At 40.5% G+C, this 20,565-nt stretch overlaps 1 protein-coding gene across 2 annotated transcripts in view; it reads right to left on the bottom strand.

Moving 5' to 3' along the window:
* Nucleotides 1–20,565, bottom strand: part of FEZ2 (fasciculation and elongation protein zeta 2) — a 44,677-nt gene that overhangs the window by 19,173 nt on the left and 4,939 nt on the right. For both annotated transcript variants that reach the window (XM_029937962.1, XM_029937963.1), the window contains exons 3-5: nt 14,216–14,332; nt 12,065–12,206; nt 10,751–11,019 (exon numbers count right to left, since the gene is read on the bottom strand). In XM_029937962.1, coding sequence (XP_029793822.1) covers nt 10,751–11,019; nt 12,065–12,206; nt 14,216–14,332 — 528 coding nt within the window. The remainder of the gene's footprint in view (nt 1–10,750; nt 11,020–12,064; nt 12,207–14,215; nt 14,333–20,565) is intronic.

Here is a 20,565-nt window from a genome sequence, read left to right as displayed (position 1 = left end):
CACACACACACACACACACACACACGTACACAATGGAATATCACTCGGCAATCAGAAAGAATGAATTCTTGCCATTTGCAATGATGTGGATGAAACTAGAGTGTATTGTGCTGAGCAAAATAAGTCAATCAGAGAAAGACAAATACCATATGATTTCACTCATATGTGGAGTTTAAGAAACAAAACAGATAAACATAGGTGAAGGGAAGGAAAAATAAAATAAGATAAAAACAGAGAGGGAAGCAAATCATAAGAGACCTTTTTTTAGGTTTGTTTATTTATTTATTTTGAGAGAGAGAGGGAGAGGGAGAGCGTGCCCATGGGCAGGAGGGTTGGAGAGAGACCAAGAGAGAGAATCCCAAGCAGGCGCTACACTGTCAGCACAGAGACGGATACAGCGCTCAATCTCATAAATGGTGAGATCATGACCTGAGCCGAAATCAAGAGCTGGATACTTAACTGACTGAGCCACCCAGGATCCCCAAGAGACTCTTAACTACAGAGGACAAACTGAGGGTTGATGGTTGGGAGGTCAGTAGGGGAATGGTCTAAATGGGGGGTTGGTATTAAGGAAGGCACTTGTGATGAGCACTGGATGTTATATGTAAGTGATGAATCACTAAATTCTCCAGAAACTAATACTACACTATATGTTAACTAACTTGAAGTTAAACAAAATTTTGGAAGAAAAAAGAAAGGATACAATTCCCTGGCATATTATGGCTTTATGTAAATTTCTGTTATATTCATAAACAATCAGCAAACCTCTCCAAGGCATAAGAAGTCAAGAATAGACTCCTGATTTTTACTATGTTAACTGCTGTATCATGAAAGCTAACTATTACCAGTCACCAAAAGACAGTTCCAGAAAATCAATAGTAGATAATGATAAACAAAAACTGGTGGTGACATACCTTTCTCTAGGCAATACTATCTCTCATAAAATAAATGTGTTCTACATCTAAACTAATTCATAACTCATAGGTGTGAATTATTAAAACAATAAACATTACACATCCAAGTTTCTCTCCATTCTATACTGACCTTCCATTTTATAGCCCTAATGCTAATTTTTAGGAATACTTATTATAATAAGGAAAAATACAGAAGATTATAAGAGACTACTATAAAAAATTATATGCCAACAAACAGGACAACCTAAAGAGATGGATAAATCCGTAAAAACATACAATCTTCCAAAACTAAATCAGGAAGGAATATAAAATGTGAACAGGCTGATTACTAGCAACAAAACTCAATCAGTAATCAGAAACTCTCAACAAACAAAAAGTCCAGGACCAGATGGATTCACAGGTGAATTCTATCACCATTTAGAGTTGATACCTATCCTCTTTGAACTATTCAAAACACAAACAGAAGAAGAGGGAAAGCTTCCAAATTCATTCTATGTGACCAGCATTAACCCAAAACCATAGATACTCCAAAAAAAAGTAAACTACAGGCCAATATTCCTAATGAGTATATATGCAGAAATCCCCAAAATAATATTAGCAAACCAAATTCCACAATATATTAAAAGAATCATTCACCTCAGTTAAGTGGGCTTCATTTCAAGGATGCAAGGATGGTTCAATATGCACAAATATCACAGTATAAAGAGATATATCACATTAACAAAATGAAAGAAAAAACCATATGATCATTTCAATAGATGCAGAAAAAAAGTATTTTATAAAACTCATGTGATTATGATAAAAACTCTCAATAGAGTGTGTTTAAGAAGAAATGTACCTCAACACAATAAAGACCATAGATGACAAACCCACAGCTAATACAATACTCTTGAGGAAAAGCTTTTAGGAACATGACAAGGTCCTCTTCTGCCACTTTTATTCAACACAATATTGGAAGCCCTAGCCACAGCAATCAGACAAGACATAAAAGGGCATCCAAATAGGTAAGGAAGAAGTTAAACTCGATTTGCAAATGACATGTTAGTATATGAACAAAACTTTTTTTTTAATGTGTCATTTATTTTTTATACAGAGAGAGACAGAGCTTGAGAGGGGGAGGGGAGGAGAGAGGAGACACAGAACCGGAAGCAGGCTCCAGGCTCTGAGCTAGCTGCCAGCACAGAGCCTGATGCGGGGCTCGAACCCATGAACGTGAGATCTGACCTGAGCTGAAGTCGGAGGCTTAACTGAATGAGCCACCCAGGTGCCCCTAAACAAAACTCTTAAGACTCTACAAGAATACTAGAATAAATGAATTCAGTAAAATTTCAGGATATAAAATTAATGTACAGAAGTCTTTTGTGTTTTTATACACTAATACAAAGTAGAAGAGAAATTAAGAAAACAATCCAATTTACAATTGCACCAAAAAAACCAGATTACCTAGAAATAACTTTAACTAAGAAGGTGAAAGACCTGTATTCTGAGAACTTATATAAAACACTGATGAAAGAAATTGATGACAACACAAATAAATGGAAAGATATACCATGCTAATGGATTGGATGAATCAATACTGTTAAAATGTCCACAATACCCAAGGCAATCTGTAGATTCAGTACAATCCCTATCAAAATAACAATAATATTTTTATAGAACTAAAACAAATAATCCCAAAATTTGTATGGAACCACAAAAGACCTGAATAGTCAAAGCAATCTTGAGAAAGAAGAAGAAAGCTAGATGTATCACAATCCCAGATATCAAGATATACTATAAAGCTGTAATAATCAAACTGTATGGTTATACAGATCAATTAAATTAGCTAGAAAGCTCAGAAATAGGGGCACCCGGGTGGCTCAGTCAGCTAAGCAACCAACTTTAGCTCAGGTCATGATCTCCTGGTTCATGAGTTCAAGCCCCACATTGGGCTCTGGGTTGACAGCTCGGATCCTAGAGTCTGATTCAGATTCTGTTCTCCTCTCTCTCACTGCCCCTCTCCTGTTCATACTCTGTCTCTGTCTCTCAAAAATAAATTTTAAAACCTTAAAAAAAAGAAAAGAAAAAAGAAAGCCTGAAAATAAACCCAAGCTTATCTGGTAAATTAATCTATAACAAAAGAGCTAAGAATATACAATGGAGAAAATGCAATGCGGGGAAAACTGGACAGCTACATGCAAAAGAATGAAACTGTGCCACTTTCTTCCACCACACACACAAAAAATAAATCCCAAATGGATTAAATATCTAAATATGAGACCTGAAACCATAAAATTCCTTAAAGGAAACAAAGGCAGTAATCTCTTGGACATCAGCCTTAGCAACATTTTTCTAGATAAGTGGCCTCAGGCAAGGGAAACAAAGGCAAAAATAAACTACTGGGGAAAGAGGTGGTGGTGATGGAGGAGGGCACTTGTGGGGAAGAGCACTGGGTATTGTATGGAAACCAATTTGACAATAAACTACTTAAAAAAGCAAATAAATAAACTACCGGGACTATGCATGCGTGCGCATGCGCACGCGCACACACACACACACACACACACACACACACACACACACACACAAACTTTTGCACAACAAAAGAAGCCATTAACAAAATGAAAGGCTACCTACTGAATGGAAGAAGATACTTGCAAACAATATGTCTCATAAGGGGTTAATATCACAAAAATTCAAATTACACAACTCAACACCAATGTAATAATCCAATTAAAAATGGGCAGAGGACCTAAATAGACATTTTTCCAAAGAAGACATACAGAAAGCCAACAGAAACATGAAAAGATGCTCAACATCACTAACCATCAGGAAAATACAAATCAAAATCATAATAAGGTATCACCTCACACCAGTCAGAATGGCTGGTATCAAAAAGACAAGAAATAACAAGTGTTGGCAAGAATGTGGAGGGAAGCGAACACTCATGCGCTGTTAGGGGGAATGTAAATTGGTGCACCCACTGTGAAAAAACAATATGGAGACTCCTCAAAAAATTAAAACTAGTAATACCATATGATCCACTACTGGATATACACAAGGAAAACAAAAACACCAATTCATAAAGATATATGCAGCACCTATATTTACTGCACCATTATTTACAATAGTCAAAATATGTCCATCAATAGATAAATGGATAAGGAAGATGTGGTGTGTACACACACACACACACACACACACACACAATGGAACATCACTCAGCATTAAAAAATGAATTCTTACCCTTTGACAGCATGGATGGCCCTAAAGGATATTATGCTAAGTGAATGAGTCATATAAATACCATATTATTTCACTCCTATGTGGAATCTAAAAAATAAATGAACAAATAGACACCAGAAACAGACCCATAAACACAGAGAACAAACTGGTGGGTGCCAGGGGAATGGGGGTGCAAATGGGCGAAGGAGAGTGGGACGAACAGGCCTCCAGCTATGGAATGAATAAGTTACAGGGATGAGAAGCACCTCATCGGGAATATGACCGGTGTCACTGTGAGAGCACTGTACGATGACAGATGGGAGCTACACTGGTGATGGGCATAGCATATTGTATAGAGTTGCCAAGTCACTAGCTATACACCTGCCACTAATGTAACCTTGTGTCACTATACTTTAAAAAAAAAAGAAAAAGGAAATCTGCAGAGAACTGCAATCAAATACAACCAACAAATTACTGTTAAAAATGTATTAATATTTACATCCACATATATAGGGTAGACTATCCTCTCAAGTACCACGACTTAGAAAAAGTGGGGGAAGGGGATCAGTCCTTTTTCCATTTCTCCTCTATCTTCTTTAAAGTACTATTTATTGCTGTCTATAAATACAGTGTACTCAGAGGACTGCCAACATTTTTAAGTTTTTCACTTGGCCCCAAATCTAGAGGACAACTGGTCTACCCGCTGGCTCTCTTCACTTCGCTCCCGGGAACCTGACACACAGAGCACAAAGGTCTATTGCCAGGCAGGTTGCCTCAGGCATGTGGCTTGGAGGTGGACTGGCCAAGGCATCACCACATATAGGCACAACTCAGGCTCCTGGATGGGGCTCCGAGGAAAGGAGTAACTCAATACACTCAGATAAAACAAGACTAAATTTTATAATAAATTTTAGTCACAGTGATCTTTTTATACAAACTCACTTAAATGGAGTTTGCATCTTTTTTACTTCAAGTTTTTAATTTTACTAAATTTTAGTGCTCGCTTCAGCAGCACATATACTAAATAAATTTTTACTAAATTTTAGTTTAAATCGGGAGTTGGCAAACGTTTCCTATAAAGGGCCAGAGAGTTATTATTTTAAGTTTGCAGTCCACATAGTCTCTGTCACAACTATCCAGTTCTGTCCTTGTAACACCAAAGCAGCCATAGACCATATGGAAATGAAGGGACATGGCTGATTCCCAATAAAACTTTATTTATGAAACAGGCAGAGGGCCAATTTGGCCTTCAGGCAGTAGTTTGTCTTGTCAATCCTCAGTCTAAATCATCTTAGCAAATGTGAAATTTAAAAATTCCAAATTAAAAAGGACAGAGGAAAGAAAAAAAGCTGGGTGTACCTTATTATAAACAAAAGCCCCAATTCAAGTAGGTGTGTCAGAACAGATCCTTCTAACTATGAGCTAGCAAAAACTGGAGTAACTTCAGAATAATCTAATAGGAGCTATCTAAAATAAATTTCTCGTACCTTCAAGTCAGCTTTAGTGAAGATTAAATGAAAACTATTACTGGGGCATTTTTGCATGCAAAAGAGAAACAAAATAGATTTGACTATTCATCATAATTTGAGCTAAATGAGTCTTAAGTACAGAGCAATGCATCTGTGAAGGAAAGATGTAAGAAAGAGTATCTATCATCCAAGCCCCAGCTATCCCCCATCTTGAAGCATTTATCTCTCTGATCCCCAAAAGCAATAGACCAGGGCAATAGGATGCTTTTTACAACAGAGTTACTGATTCCTAATACCCCAAAAGTATTCAAAATAAACTTCTTCAGGTTATACTGAAGCAGTGTTTGCTGATACTAAGTCCAGCAACATGAGAACTCGCACTTGAAAGTTCAATGTGATTATGGCAAACAGAAAACTATACATTCCTCTCTTCTCAACCCTAGACTTAGAATACACAGCCTTACATGTGACTTTTAATTTAAAAACATTACTGGATTCCAAATGAGGAAATATGGCCATTTCATCCATACACTGAGGCATGAAGCCAAGCGAGTACTCATTAATATCTTTACAACTTCAGGTAACTTAAGGTAACAACCACTGCTAAATTAAAACATAACTGGTGGGGCACCCAGGTGGCTCAGCCAGCTGACCCTTGATTTCCGTTCAGGTCATGATCTCACAGTTCACAAGTTCAAGCCCCATGTTGGGCTCTGCACAGACAGTGTGGAGTCTGCTTAGGGTTCGTGTTTCCTCTCCCTCTCCCTCCCTCCCTCTCTCTCTCTCTCTCTCTCTCTCTCTCTCTCTCTCTCTCTCTCTCTCTCTCCCCCCCTCTCAAAACAAATATTTTTAAATAAATTTTCTTAAAAAATAAAACATAACTGGTATACTTGGACTTGTTCTTGTATTCATGTGAACTGCCACTGAAATTCAATGATCTGTGACTCTATTCAGTATAAACATAAGATTGGCCAAAAAATTTAAAAATTTACAAAACCACCTGATAGAACAATAATTCAAATATGACAAATCCAAATCCTCTGGGATTCTATCTCCTTTACTGTGAAGTTTCAATTCAACAGACAGGCATCAAGCGATGTGCAAAGAACCAAAAATTAGGTTGAAAACAATGTGAATGAGCCTTTGGGAAGGCTGATGATGATAAATTATGGTACTATGAGATCAAAAGTATGTTTACTCTCAAATAAATACGAAAAACCTCTCATATGTGACTTAACAGACACATTTCAAGAGAATACAGAAGTCAACAGATCAAACCATTTTTTGCCTTTCAGATCAACAAAAGATTATAAGGCCAATGATATCCATTGTTGGCTGGAGGTGTGGGGAAACTGGTCGCTCATAGATGCTATTACTAGGGTTTATTTCTGTAGAACAATTTGAAAAGTTGGTTGTGTAAAACCCTCCCAAACCACATATCCTTTGACTCAAAAATTCCACTGATATCAGTGAATGAATAGACTGTTCCACTAACCAAAAAATAAATAAATAAATATATATATATAAACTACATTCAACGTTAGGAAAATGGTTAACTTTCGTTTGATAAATTTCAGAAAGAAAAATCTAGTAGGCAGTTGGACATATAATAACTAGAATTTACTCAGGATATATACCCTTCCGCTAAAGTTCTTAATCAATAGGCTACTCAGCCTCCATGGGTTTGATACCTGACAGAAAATTCCAAGGCAGAAATACAGATGTGCAAGTTTATCTTTCTTTCACACATTTATTCAGCAGAAATTTGAGTACTTATGTTATACCTAAGGATATAAAGAAGATAAAGTTACATTTCCTATCCTTAGGGAACTGGACATAGAGAGACATGAAAAGAAACAAACAAACAAAAAAACACCACAGTACTGTGTGACAGTGCCAATAGAAATAGTCATGAGGAACACTACTAAGCCCAAAAGAAGGAAAGATAAGTCAATTCTGCATTGGAGGAAGAGTCATCAAGGAAGGCTCTAAGAAAGGAAGACAATGCTTGACCATTATTTTGAAGGTCAAGTCAAAAAAAAAAAAAGTCTCCCAAGTGGACTGGGGGAAACAGGAAAGGAGGGCCCCTCCAGAAAAGTGAACGGCATACATAAAAGCATGAGGCCCAAACAGCACAGTCAGTTCCAAGAAATGCACGCAGGTCATCATGCTGATTAACCATTCCAATCTCCACCCACCCCTCTATTTCTCCGGATGCTGAAAAACAGGACACAGGGCATACAGTATTCTGCTCTCGTGAGTCTCATTTCCTAAAGAGAAGAACCATCCTCTAACCTCCCCTCCACACAGAGGTGTGGAAAAGGCCAGGACAGCCTACCGTGCCCATCAGAAGGAGTGATGACATAGGGACCACCCTACAGAAAAGAGCTTCCCAACAGCACTGCTACCAACTGCCTAACCCAGCCTTCCATTGTCTTGGTGGCATTTATTACTACCAGAAATTGCACTGCCTCGTCTTTCTTTCTTTGATTTTTGCCTGTCTCCCTCATTAGAATATAAGCTCCAAGATACCATGGGCCTTGTCTGTTTTACCTCCTACTAAATTGTCAGCAGTTACCTGGCAAAAGGAAGGCACTCTCCAAGTATTTGCTGAATGAATGGATATTGCTTTATCTTATCCAACATGTAGCAGATTTTAAAAATTAAAACAAAGCAAAATAGCATTTCATTCGTATAAGATACTCAATACTTTCTTTAATATTTAATAGTGTTTCTATGCACCCCCCCCAAAAGTGTCTAAAGCTCACTCTAAATAGCATCCTTCAGCGCCCATTGTTTTTTCCCTACAGAAAATGCTTGAAATAAAATGTCTCCAGAATTAACACCGAAAGAGTTTAACTCTGCTCCATTCCCACCCAGATATTTCATATCCTTGGACCAAAGTGAACGGCTAGCAAACATGGATAGAGTGTTATAGCAACTACAAACTGATGTTTTGTTTCAGTGAAACAAGTTTAAGGAAACATGGAAGGAAGGCTACTCCATGCTTAAGGAAAGAAAACCACGTCCTGCTACTAAAACAAAAATATCTAAAGCAAAAAGAAAACAGTGACCAATGCTTTTAGAAAGCAGGCAATACATGGTATCTGTAAGAAGGTGGGCAATTTTTAAAAATTTGTGTCACTGATAACTCTTAGAGATCAGGCCCTGCCCAAACCACGTGTTCTAGTGTCGAACAAGGCACTATCCTTTGCAATCTGTTTATCCAATTGGCCAGTTCACTTTATGGTTGTTTTGAGCCCCCACCACTACTTTCCGAATCACAGGTTTCAGGCTCCCTGAGTCACAGATGGGATGGCCTTTCTCCAGCTTACACAGGGAGCTAGAACCACAAGCTCAGCGGGGCCATCGGTAACCTGATTAAAGGTTTTGTTACAGATAGTAGATCAGGACTTGAGAAGCAATTTCGCAGGTCCAAATACTGTGAAAAAATGGACTTTTACTATGAATCTATTTCAAGACTCATAAAGGTTCAAGCAAGAGCTAAATCTTGCCTTGCCAAATCCATTTCTCAATATAAATGCCATGTACAATTACACAATGAATCCACTCTTAGCTCTTTTTATATGGGAGTTACAAAAAGAAGCCTTTAAACCCCTCTAGAGACAAATTTATTTTCCTCAGCCAAGTGTTAACACCAGTAAATGGAGGGTTTACATGTAATTCCTAAAAGCAGACAGATAGGAATTACCAACCATGCTATGATGTTTTAACTAAGCATTTCATTTAATCACACTTGTATAATGGGGCAAGTTAAAAGGTGCAATTAAAAAAAAATGACATACAAATTTTGCTCCAGAAATCGAAAGCACACTTCCCAGAATTGTATATTCAAACAAATGTTTTCAGTTTGGGGTTTTTTCCTTTTCCAGAGTAATCACTGGAAGCAACTAAATATCACCTATTCAGCCAATACTGCCATTTCTGAAAAGTGTTTTGTACCACATATCTGAGAGCTCTTCCAAAGTCAGTTTATAAGCCATACACCAGTGGACATCACACTGACACCAAGTATGTACTCACAGGCCCAAGCAGACAACGAACGGGCTAAACGGTGAGATCTTTTTGTTTGTATCGACTGCTCACTGGTGACCCAGCAACCCAGAACTGCATTCTCTTTCCTGGATTCCATTAGAGGCTGGTTAGTAAGAACTACTTCTCTGATATATGTATTCTTTAGAAAAATAAATAAATCAAGACTTAAAGGCAGAACTTATAGTATTACAAACCATGACAGCCAGGTTGTGGCAATCCGTACTACCATGTTATCAACATCATGAATGAAAAAGGTACACTCCTTTTAGAAAAATGGATCCCTTTGCCCAACCATTATACTCCAGAAGAAAAAAATCAACATTTCTTCACATACCAATAATATGAAGGTGGCAACATATAAGGTCTCATCAAAGAAAAATGAAATGGCCCTAAGACCAATACAGAAATGCATCTCCTATCATTAACTAATGAATGTTTACGATGGAGTTTAAGAGGACCGCTTAAGAAAACTGAAAAAGCAGAAAACAATAAATTTTACACAAAGAGTCAAAGATGCACATATTCTAAACTTTTTCTTCACTGGCCAGAAATATTCTCATCTGCCAAACACTAGGGCAAATGGCTGCAGTCACATAACTGCCTCCAACGCCTTCATGTTCCAACTTCACTGATGGATCAGGAGGAAGCGAACTACAAATCAGTCTGGGCTTTTAGGCTCAGCACAGTTCAGCAACCCTTACGTGCAACCTTTTTAACTGTTCATTACACGATTCCTACAAGATGAGCAAAAATAAGAAAATAATGCCATTCATAAGCCCACCGGCCAAACATAAATAACCGCCGTTAATGCTTTAATACTTTTAAGACACCCTCCTACCTTCTTCCTCCTCCTCCTTCCGCTTACTTCTCTCCTGCCCATCCCAGTATGGAGTTGCCCAGATAACCACTGGGCCCTCCCAGGAGAACCCTTTTCTGAAACTGCTGCGCACAGGGCATTCTCCGCCAGAACCTGCGGCCGGCGCTGCGGTGGGAAGCACGCGCATGCGCGGGCGCCGCCTGCCTGCCGGCCCTGGAGCGAGGGGACCACAGGGAACGGAAGGGCAGGGTCTTCCAAGGGCTCAAGGACTCCCGCAAAGCACCACTTACTGTGCCAGGCATGTGACTTCTCTCGTTCTTCCCATTCTGGGAGCTGCCGTTCTTGAGTTTCTTTTTCTTTTTGGCTGTTTCTTTGTGCTCCTTCTGCTTGTTCTGCACTTCAATGAGAACGGAAATAAAGCTGTTTTTCACTTCCTTTTCGAACTCCAGTTCATCTCGCAGGGCCAGCTGCTGCACCAGCTCCTCGGAGTATTCCTTGATGGCAGTCTCAATTTCCTCCAGCAGCTCGTTTAACTCAGAGACCGAGAGCCTTTTTACTCCTGCGACCAGAAGCAAAGCACAGCAGATACTAAGACAAAAATGTTCAAGAGAGCAGCACAACGGGGTATTTTATGCCAAAAGAGCGGAAACCATATTCTAAGCAACGAAACTGTTCACGATCTCCTCAAACTTCTGGCGGGCAGGTCTGAGCAGAGGGAGGTGGCAGGTCACTTCTCAAGAGGCTGAGGAGTGTAACAACATTCTTGTGTAACTCCACCACCCCACCAACGGCACTGCACTCAAGACTGAAAAGGCTTGAACAAGAAACAGAACAAACACAAAAGCTGAGGGAGAGTACCCAAGCTACCCGCTGACAAGAAACTGCAAGCAAGTTGGCAGGGTTCTGGCACACTTCAGAAGACAGCAATCGATCTGAAAGAATTAAACTAAATACATATTTATTCACATATGCCCCCAATGTGTGCATTTTTTTGAAGATCTGGAAGATGAAAGGAAGGCCTGCTCCCTAAAACCCACTTCAGATTTTCCTCAGCACTTCTCCTCCCGTGAGACTATGACATCACGAAAGCTCCAACCCCCAGTGCCTCAGAATGTGGCTGTATTTGGAGATGGGGGTCTTCACAAAGACAACTAAGTTAAAATGCGGCTGTGAGGGTGGGCTCTAACCCAGTGTGAGTGGTGTCCGTATAAAATGACAAGATTAGAACAGAGACACAGGCAGAGGGAAGACCACGTGAGGACGGGAGAAGACAGCCATCTACAAGCCAAGGAGAGAGGCCCCAGAAGAAACCAAAGCTGCCAACACCTTCATCTTGAACCTCTAGCCTCCAGACCTCTGAGACAAAATATTCCTGTTGTTTAAGCCCCCGGCACGTGGTACTTTGTTACACAGCCCAAGCCGACTAGTACAGGATTCAAAGGTGAATATGACAAAGCCCCTAGGCAACGATAAAGATACGTCTGAGTATTGCTGGAGGGCTGCCGAAGGGTGCGTAACTCCGCCTGTGGGAGTGGAAGCTTTCTGGAGATGGTTTGAGATGCACAGGAAGTCTGAAGGGCACGGATTGAAGGAGGGTGTCTTACTCTCTTCATAACTGCTAGTACTGGACCTCTTAAGAGTCTGGATTTCCTGGGACAGCATCGATAGCCGATCTGACTGTGTGGGTGTCTCGTCATCTTCTGGGTCTGGAGACTCCTGCATCATTTCTTCAATTTCTTCAATAACCTTCCAAAATACACACACCACTATTAATCAGATATACTTGGGGAAAACTATCTTTCTGCAACACGGCGCTCACCTGAGGCAACCAGAGAAGAAGGGCACGGAATTACCCACTAACCAACACTGTGCAGGAGCTGGTATTCTGAATAATCACAGATTTGACTGTTAAGAGTGAACATAGTTTATCAAGAAAAAAATAATTTACAATATGTGAAACAAAATCAAACAGAATATGATTTAATATGTCCATCATGATTCAGTGGGTCTATCAGATCTTGAAGATCTGAGAAACAGTACAAAACACAGGTACAGTTTACCTTACACGTGCTGGAACCAGATCATCATTATAGTCAAAAGAAAGCAAATGAGAGAAAATTTACCATATGCCACATGCAAGTAATTAATCTAAAGCTATTTAATCAAACTGACATAAAAATTTTTAAATACAACAGTATGAAAAATAAAGCAAGGGAGGGGGAGAGAGGAAGGGGGGTGATGGGCATGGAGGAGGGCACTTGTGGGGATGAGCAATGGGTGTTAATATGGAAACCAACTTGCCAATAAACTATAAAAGAAAAAAAGAAAAAAGGAAAAGCAAGAAATTACCTCTACAGCAGTAAAATTTTTCCTTTAACAGCAGAAAAGGAATTTCATTTCTATGAAATATTAAGAGACACTCAAAAATTGCTTGACATGTAGAAGCTTAAAGAAGAAAAAAAAAGCTGCACAAAAGTGGGAAAAATTCAGAAACATCTTTCAAACAATGATCTACTGTCATGTGCAATGTTGCTCGAATCTTCCAACAGTACCCTGTCCTGCTCCACTTTTTAAAAGTTGAGAATACAGAAGTCAGTGGGCATGTGAAATCACAAAGATTACCCAACAGTTAGAAAAAAATAGGCCTACAAGTTAAAAAAAAAAAAAAAGAAAAAAGAAAAAAAACTATTAGAAAAAATACAGGATGAAGCAACAAGCTTAAGGGCAAAGAAAAGTAAATCTGAAGGAGGTGGGAATTATGGTAATTAGAAAGAAGATTTTCTCAAACAGGCATTATAAAACAGTACAATGAAATGCCAGGGAGGCTGCAGAATCTATTTCTCCAAGTCTCAGAAGCAGGAACAGCTTACAGCATTCAGGCAGATAGATGACTGAGGAGACCATGAACTCGCAGGGTCACGTACTTCCCTGAGAGATCATGATCAGCCTCCCACAGCCCTCTAGCCTATTATCTGGCCATTTAAGCACTGTGCTCTTCCCAGGCCTAGAATAAGCTAACCACAAATATGACTAAGGAGCATCAAAATGACACATTTTAATGGACTCCTCCCAACCTCGCCATAACACATCTCTTTCCCGACCTCATCTTTCCAGCCTAGAAATGTACTGTGGTAGCGTTCACAGAGCGGCCACGAGCGCGTTACTGCAGGAAGGAGTTCTCACCACATTCTGACAACACAGCAGCAGTGGGAAGAGTATTCAGACAATGAGAGAGCTGATTCGAGCAGTTTGCATGAACACAGGGTTGACATTATGAGAGCATTCCACAGGAATAAAGCTCACTTCTTTCTGGGTGCACGACGCGCACTTCTACTACGTGCTAATGATTCTCGCACAGGCTTTTAGAGGAACTGGGTAACTTCTGCACAGATACATCATAGTTTGCCCAGGTCTTGCCAAACCCTAAGAAAAGTACCAAACTCACGATATCTTTTGATTTCAGGTTAAGCAATAACCCTCCCTTAGTAGTAACTCGCTGTACTGATTTAGCAAGGCCATTGTTGGAAAACTGCCTATCTTTAAGAATCTTCCCAACTAACATAACCCCATCTGCTTCAGTTTACACATCCTCTCTTCTTTTCTCGGTGGAGAAGTTAACTGATAAGCCCACAGAAACAGAAAATGCAGGAAAAATAAGTAGATTCCAACAACCCAGTCACTTATTGCCACAGTAAGAAATCGTTTTTCAGCTCGGGCTTCCCTTTTCCTTTGGTCGATGAATCTCTCGGCAATACCTGGTCTGCAGTGAAGAGGGGCTCTTCGTTAACGCAGGAGACGATGATGGAATGCATATCCAGCTGTTCTCTCAGCTCCTCATCGTCCGACGGATCGAAGAGCAAACCGTCACTTATCTAAAAGCAAAATAGCCCACTGTGAAAAGCAGGACATTCTGATCACAACAAAGGCACGGTGTCTGGGTGAAGAAGCATCTTCCTTCAAAAGGAAGCAATGACTACGATCACTGCGTGCCCTCAGTGTGTGAAGGGCTTTACGTATTCATCTTCAACACAAACGAGGGGAATGGAAAATAAACATGAAATTGCCAAGACGCTGCCTGCATCCCCTCCTGCCTGATACAGACACACACTCAGCTGTTTTTTCCAGGGAGAAGAATGGTATACATAGTAGTCGTTAGGAAGTCGCAGGGAATGACAGACATGCCCCCAGAAGGGAATAGGCGGGTTTAGCAGCCAATGCTATTTAGTTAACAAGCTAATAGGAAGAGTAGTAGATGTTAAAATTCCACAGGTAACATAAAGTTAATTACTTGCAAACTAACTTCTACTATTCAGGGTAAAAGATAAAGAATCGACTCCCTGGCACCGTCCACAGGGGTGATACTTCGCCTTACAGGTGAACATCTCTTCTTCCAAAATAAAATCTCTCTAGGTTCCAAGAAGACCTTTCAGCCTAACTGTGCTGGAAGTTTCTGTTTGCTTCACTGCCATTTTCCACCCTGCTCTGGGCCTTGGGAGGCTGAAGTTTATAGACTACATCAAAGGATGCCCTTGACTTGTGGCTTCCAGTTGGGTTAAGAACTACTGGCAGACACTAGCAGGAGCCTGGAAGGTGGGAGGCTGAGGGCTGGACACTTACTCTGTCTCCCTCCCAGCCAGACTGCCAAAAGCTGTGGATCCTGTCAAGCAGACCTGTCCCCCACAGCTCCCCTCTCGAGGTTCTAGAAACGTCTTCCTCTCCTTACCTCTTCACGCCCAGGGGGACTAGTACTGCTCAGCCCTGGGTTATCACCCCATGCCTGCTGGTGTCCTTTAAGCTGCACACACCAATAATAATGACCTAGAACTTAGTACTAGTACTAACTGTAAAGCCTTACTTGGAAAACACAGCAGATGGAAATGGACAAGTGATCACCTACCTGCCATCTATCTACCATGACATGACTATTCAGATGATGAACAGAACTGACAATAGAACTCATCTTCAAAAACGTGTACTGCTGAGTCCCTGAGGAACAAGTGGGCAACAAGGAACTGTGGAGGAAGCAACAATGTAGTTCTGTGAGACAGTATATAATTTAAAGAATAAGATTTTACCTGAAAAAATTATTTTATGTACCAGTGCAGAGGACAGAAATAACATTGAAGACACAATTAGGGCAACATAAGCCCCTACCACCTCCCTAGTTCCTCATACAGAAGCCCCCGAAGCGTAAGGGTAAACACAACCCACCGAGTAGGAAACCTGCAGCAAGCAGTGCAAAGAACCACTGGGGCGCTGCCTTTCAGCACCTCGGGCGGGGAGAGGAGCCACACGGGGCGCAGGGTCCACCCACCCACACACCACGGTCCCACACACGGCGGTCCCACGCTGCACCACGGTGACGACACGCCTCCCCATTCGATCCTCCCCAGACCGCTGGCCTATGAAAGGTCTGCACGTGGCCTTCACCATATTGTTGTGAAATTTCAGACCATGTATGAAAAAAACAATCTAAAAGCTTCCAGAGAAGCGGGGGGGAACCCACACATTAAAAGGATCAAGAATCTGAAATGTCATTTGAACTCTCAATAGCAACCAAAGAAGCAAGAAAACAATGTTATTTCCATGTTTCAATACATTCCACCCTAGAATTTTATCTCCAGTTAAACAATTAGATGGGAGCTTGGAATAAAGACATTTTCAAGCATTCAAGTTCTCAAAGTATTGGACCTCATAGACCCTTTCTCAGAAAGCTACTGCAGAATATGCTGCATTAAAACCAGGAGGAAAGCCAGAAAGGAAGCAGACATGGATCTAATACAAGAAAGAGGTGAGGGCATTCTCGTAATGACATTTTAGTAAAGATCCCAGTGTTGGCTGTGACGCTCAACAAGAGAGTGACCAGGGCAGATGAAAACTGTTATGCACGAGGCATCAACAAAAGCCCAAGAGGAAGAGAGACAGAGGCACTAACAGATCATCTGGTGTGGGTCACTTACTAAAGTGAGTTTTATGGCTCTGTTGAAAGTGAATCTGTGAGCTAATGGTAACTTAAATAAAACACAAGGCAATTAACTATTACCCTAAGAAAAAACAAAATTACAAGAGGAAATTTACTTAGGATATACTGAAATGGGTCAACTGTGCACATTTTGACAGTCAATATAAATAATGAAGATTAATTTATCCAAATATTTGAATATAACTATATTGGAAAGACAAGGGAAGGGAAGGTTTTTGTGAGGGTTATGGTGTTGGGGGTTGGAGGGAGGATAGAAAGAGACTCAAACCCTCATCCTCTGGGTAGCAAGTCTAAAGTTGAAAAAAAAATAAAAAGCAAATAAAATGATGAGAGCATGTACCCCATTAGATAGAAAAAACAGTTCAAGGAGTTGAAAGCAGCTGTCTCTGGCTAAGTGGAAAGAAGTGTGGGGTAAGTAGGGCAGAGGACGCTTTTTCATGTTAAGTCCTATACTAGTTCTAGTTAACTTTTTAAACCAAAGCAGTTATCCTTTTATAAGGGGGAAGATCAACAGATTAGGCTGTTGGTGAAGGAGAATGTCTGACCTCAAGATTCTACAAGTGGAGGTGAAATGTGCCCCAATATCGTCATAGGGTGTACGGATGATGGAGAGGACACCTAACAAGAATCCCCAGAGCCTTAAATTTCAACACTTCCCCAAATCAGCCTTCATTATAATTTGAGGACCACAGATTTATTTTTCACCTTACAAGGTTTTAATTTTAAAATGACCCCTATGGAAGATAGGACTATCTTCTTCCTGTTTCTACTCTGGAAGATTAAAAGGTACATAAAACAACATTCCCCGTCCCTGAAACGCTGCTCATGGCAGGAAGAAGATGCCGCAGAAGATGTTCCTAAGGCAGTATGATTTAGAAGCCTTCCACCATCTAAGCATATTCAAAAACGGCACTGGATTTAGGATAGTTTTCATAGCTATTGCCAAAATACACAAGTGATACCAGTAAACCATTAGAATGTATTTCCATAACAACAGAAATAATGATCCGAGATCATCTTTCCAGGGGCTGAGCCAAGTCCATTCCCCACAGAGATGGCATATGCTAGGGGCTGGAATCCCTTTCAGGCTTTGAAAGCTAACCTTGGCCGTCATGGGTAACATTATTCACTCTCCCATTCGGCATCAGTGTGTCTTCTGTCTGCCAAGCGTTCCCATCGCTCCTTCCTGTGCCAGGTTAGACACACAGCGGTGCTTCTACTGCCCTGCATGAAACTGAAGCTGCTTCAAATGGAAAAAATGTGCCCATGTAAGAATGTGGAATGTACAGGTTCCGCCTTCCTCCAGAAAAGCCTCATCAAATTTAGAAATGTGCCACCTTAAACAATGAAAGAAAAATCAAGAGCTGAATTCCGGCAAATGGTGGTTTTCCTGAATGTTTTCCTCATCCTAATACAAAAGAAATGTCTTCTCCCTTTATCAAGGAAAAAAAAAATATTCCTATAGATCTTGCTTTACAATTGGAATAATCTAAAGCATGCTTCCGAAAGGCAAATGTTGACACAATTCTGTTATTGCACAGTTGGCAATGCTAAACAAGATAAGTCAGGTTAAAAAACAAAAATGTAATAATGATATGCCAGCTAACAGAATGAGATGCTTGCTTCTTCTCCGTGCTGCCCACTTGCTCTTCAGGAACTTAAGGTGTGCCACTCCTTCCTGAGGAACAGAGTTCTAATTTCAGTTCTGTTCATCACCTGGGTAGTCGTGTCACGACAGACAGATGACAGATGGACAATTGCTTGTCCACTTTAATCTGCTGAGGCTCCCGTAAGGCTTTTCTAATTAAGATCAGTTACTAGTACCAAACTCCAAGTGGTTACTCATCAACCACCCTCAGCCCTCCCATTACCCTGGCATTGAAAACAACAACCAAAAGGCAGAAAAAGGGAAGGACTTCTCAAGGTGCATCTAAGAACGATACAAAACATACATTTTATTCAATGAAACTGAATTAGAGTGTCCCATTCATCCCGCTAATGTACTTCAATTTGAAACTATGAAAGGCTCTCTTCTATGCTACATTTTCTTAAGTCAAACAAAATAATACTCATTAATTGGCTATCATGGATTTTGCACTATGTTAAATAATATAAAAAGATCCACTTTTTAAAAAAGAACTTTCCATCATAGTCTCTGACTTTTATGGTCTCTTTGACAAGATCATACCTGCATTCACTCAACTTGTCTTCATACTCACTATGTGTCAGGCACAGTGATAGTTACTAAAAACACAATGACAAAGACACCTACCAGCAAGTCACAATCTAAGGACAGACCCTGAAACATATGATTAATAAGAGAACAAAGTAACGGTTAGAAACATGGACAATGTGCTCTCAGGATTAGTACCCAGGAGACAACGCAGCTAACCTCTGTGGGACAGATAAGTCCTTGAAGATTTTCACACCCCCACCAGTGTAACCGATTCCCACAGAGAGAGGTGCATTTTCCTTCTGCACAGGGATTTAGGCCATGGCTAAATGACCATCTGTCAGAGATGCTGTGGATGGGGATTCCCCCCAAGTGAGAGGTTGGATTAAGTGTCCTTTACAGTTGCTTCCAACTCTAAAATTGTATAATTCCATGAGATCAGCAAAGGCTAAAACAGTAATAGGAAGCTTCAGAGAGGAAGAGAAACTTGAACTAAGCTCAAAATGATAGCTAGGGTCTAAATAAACAGAAGACAGAGCATTAGGTATGCTGTTTTATTCACTAAATGAATGCCAGGTCAGTCAGCAAAACAGCTTAGCAGGGTTAATAACTGGAACATACAGTAAGATTTCTGTGTCTACTGGATTACTAGGAAATACAGGCAGAATTTTATATTTTCCGAGAAAATAATAGCAGCAGGCTTTCTTGAACCATATTTTGAAGAAAATTGTTTTCATAAAACATTAGCAATACTATTTAAAATACTGACAGCCCTACTGCATTATATTCTCAATTACATAACTGCACTTAATGAAATACAGAACATGCCAAAAAATCTGGCATGCGTTTACACTGTTACATGATAAGGAACTTAAAACAGTCAAGCCCCGAAACTTACATAATTTGGCTACATTTCTCGTCACCTTTGGGTAAACCAACATTGTGATTTTCCACTTAAAACAATTATCTTCCTGGGGCACCTGGATGGCTCAGTCAGTTGAGCATGTGACTTGTGGTTTCAACTTGGGTCGTGATCTCACAGTTCATGACATAGAGCCCCGTGACGGGCTCCACACTGAGCATGGAGCCTGCTTGCAATTCTCTCGCTCTCTCTGCCACTCTCTCCTGCTTGCACTCTCTCTCTCAAAATCAATAAACTTAAAAAAAGAAGAAGAAAGAAAAGAAACAGAAATCTCCACGTTAAAAAAAAAATTAAGGGTGCCTGGGTGGCTCAGTCAGTTAAGCTTCCAACTTGGACTCAGGTCATGATCTCACGATTCGTGAGTTTGAGGCCCGCTTCGGGCCTGGCGCTGACAGCTCAGAACCTGGAGCCTGCCTTGGATTCTGTGTCTCCCTCTCTATCTGCCCCTCCCCCACTTTCACTCTCTCTCTGTCTTAAAAATAAACATTAAAAAAAAATTTTTTTTAATTCTCTTCCCTTTTCTATACTCTTGCCCCCACCGCCACCCACCAACAGCTGTCCTATCACCTGCGACCACACTTAAGACATCTTCACTTTACAATACCAAGGAATCTTAAGCAGCCTGTTAGCCAAGAACTGTAATATGGTTTCGTTTAATGTATATTTATTTTTTGAGAGAGACAGAGTACGAGTAGGGGAGGAGCAGAGAGAGATACACACAGATTCTAAAGCAAGGCTCCAGGCTCCAAGCTGTAAGCACAGAGCCCAACACAGGGCTCAAACCCACGAACCTCGAGATCATGACCTAAGCTGAAGTCGGACGCTTAACTGACTGAGCCACCCAGGCACCCCGAACTGTAATGTCTTCTAAAAGTTCCCCAATACTCACGGGAACACAGAGTCTTCCGAAAACATGGCATGTCCAACAAGTCCTTAAATCCATCAGAAAGTTAACTCTATGTTGATATTCGGTACCTCCAATATATTACTGAGTTTTCTCAGCACACTAAGATGGTGCTAGTGAAGC

This window comes from Suricata suricatta, chromosome 4, assembly GCF_006229205.1.
Source record: "Suricata suricatta isolate VVHF042 chromosome 4, meerkat_22Aug2017_6uvM2_HiC, whole genome shotgun sequence".
Lineage (NCBI taxonomy): Eukaryota > Metazoa > Chordata > Mammalia > Carnivora > Herpestidae > Suricata > Suricata suricatta.
The sequence above is the reverse complement of the archived record's forward strand: the minus strand, read 5'-3'. Positions and strand labels throughout refer to the sequence as shown.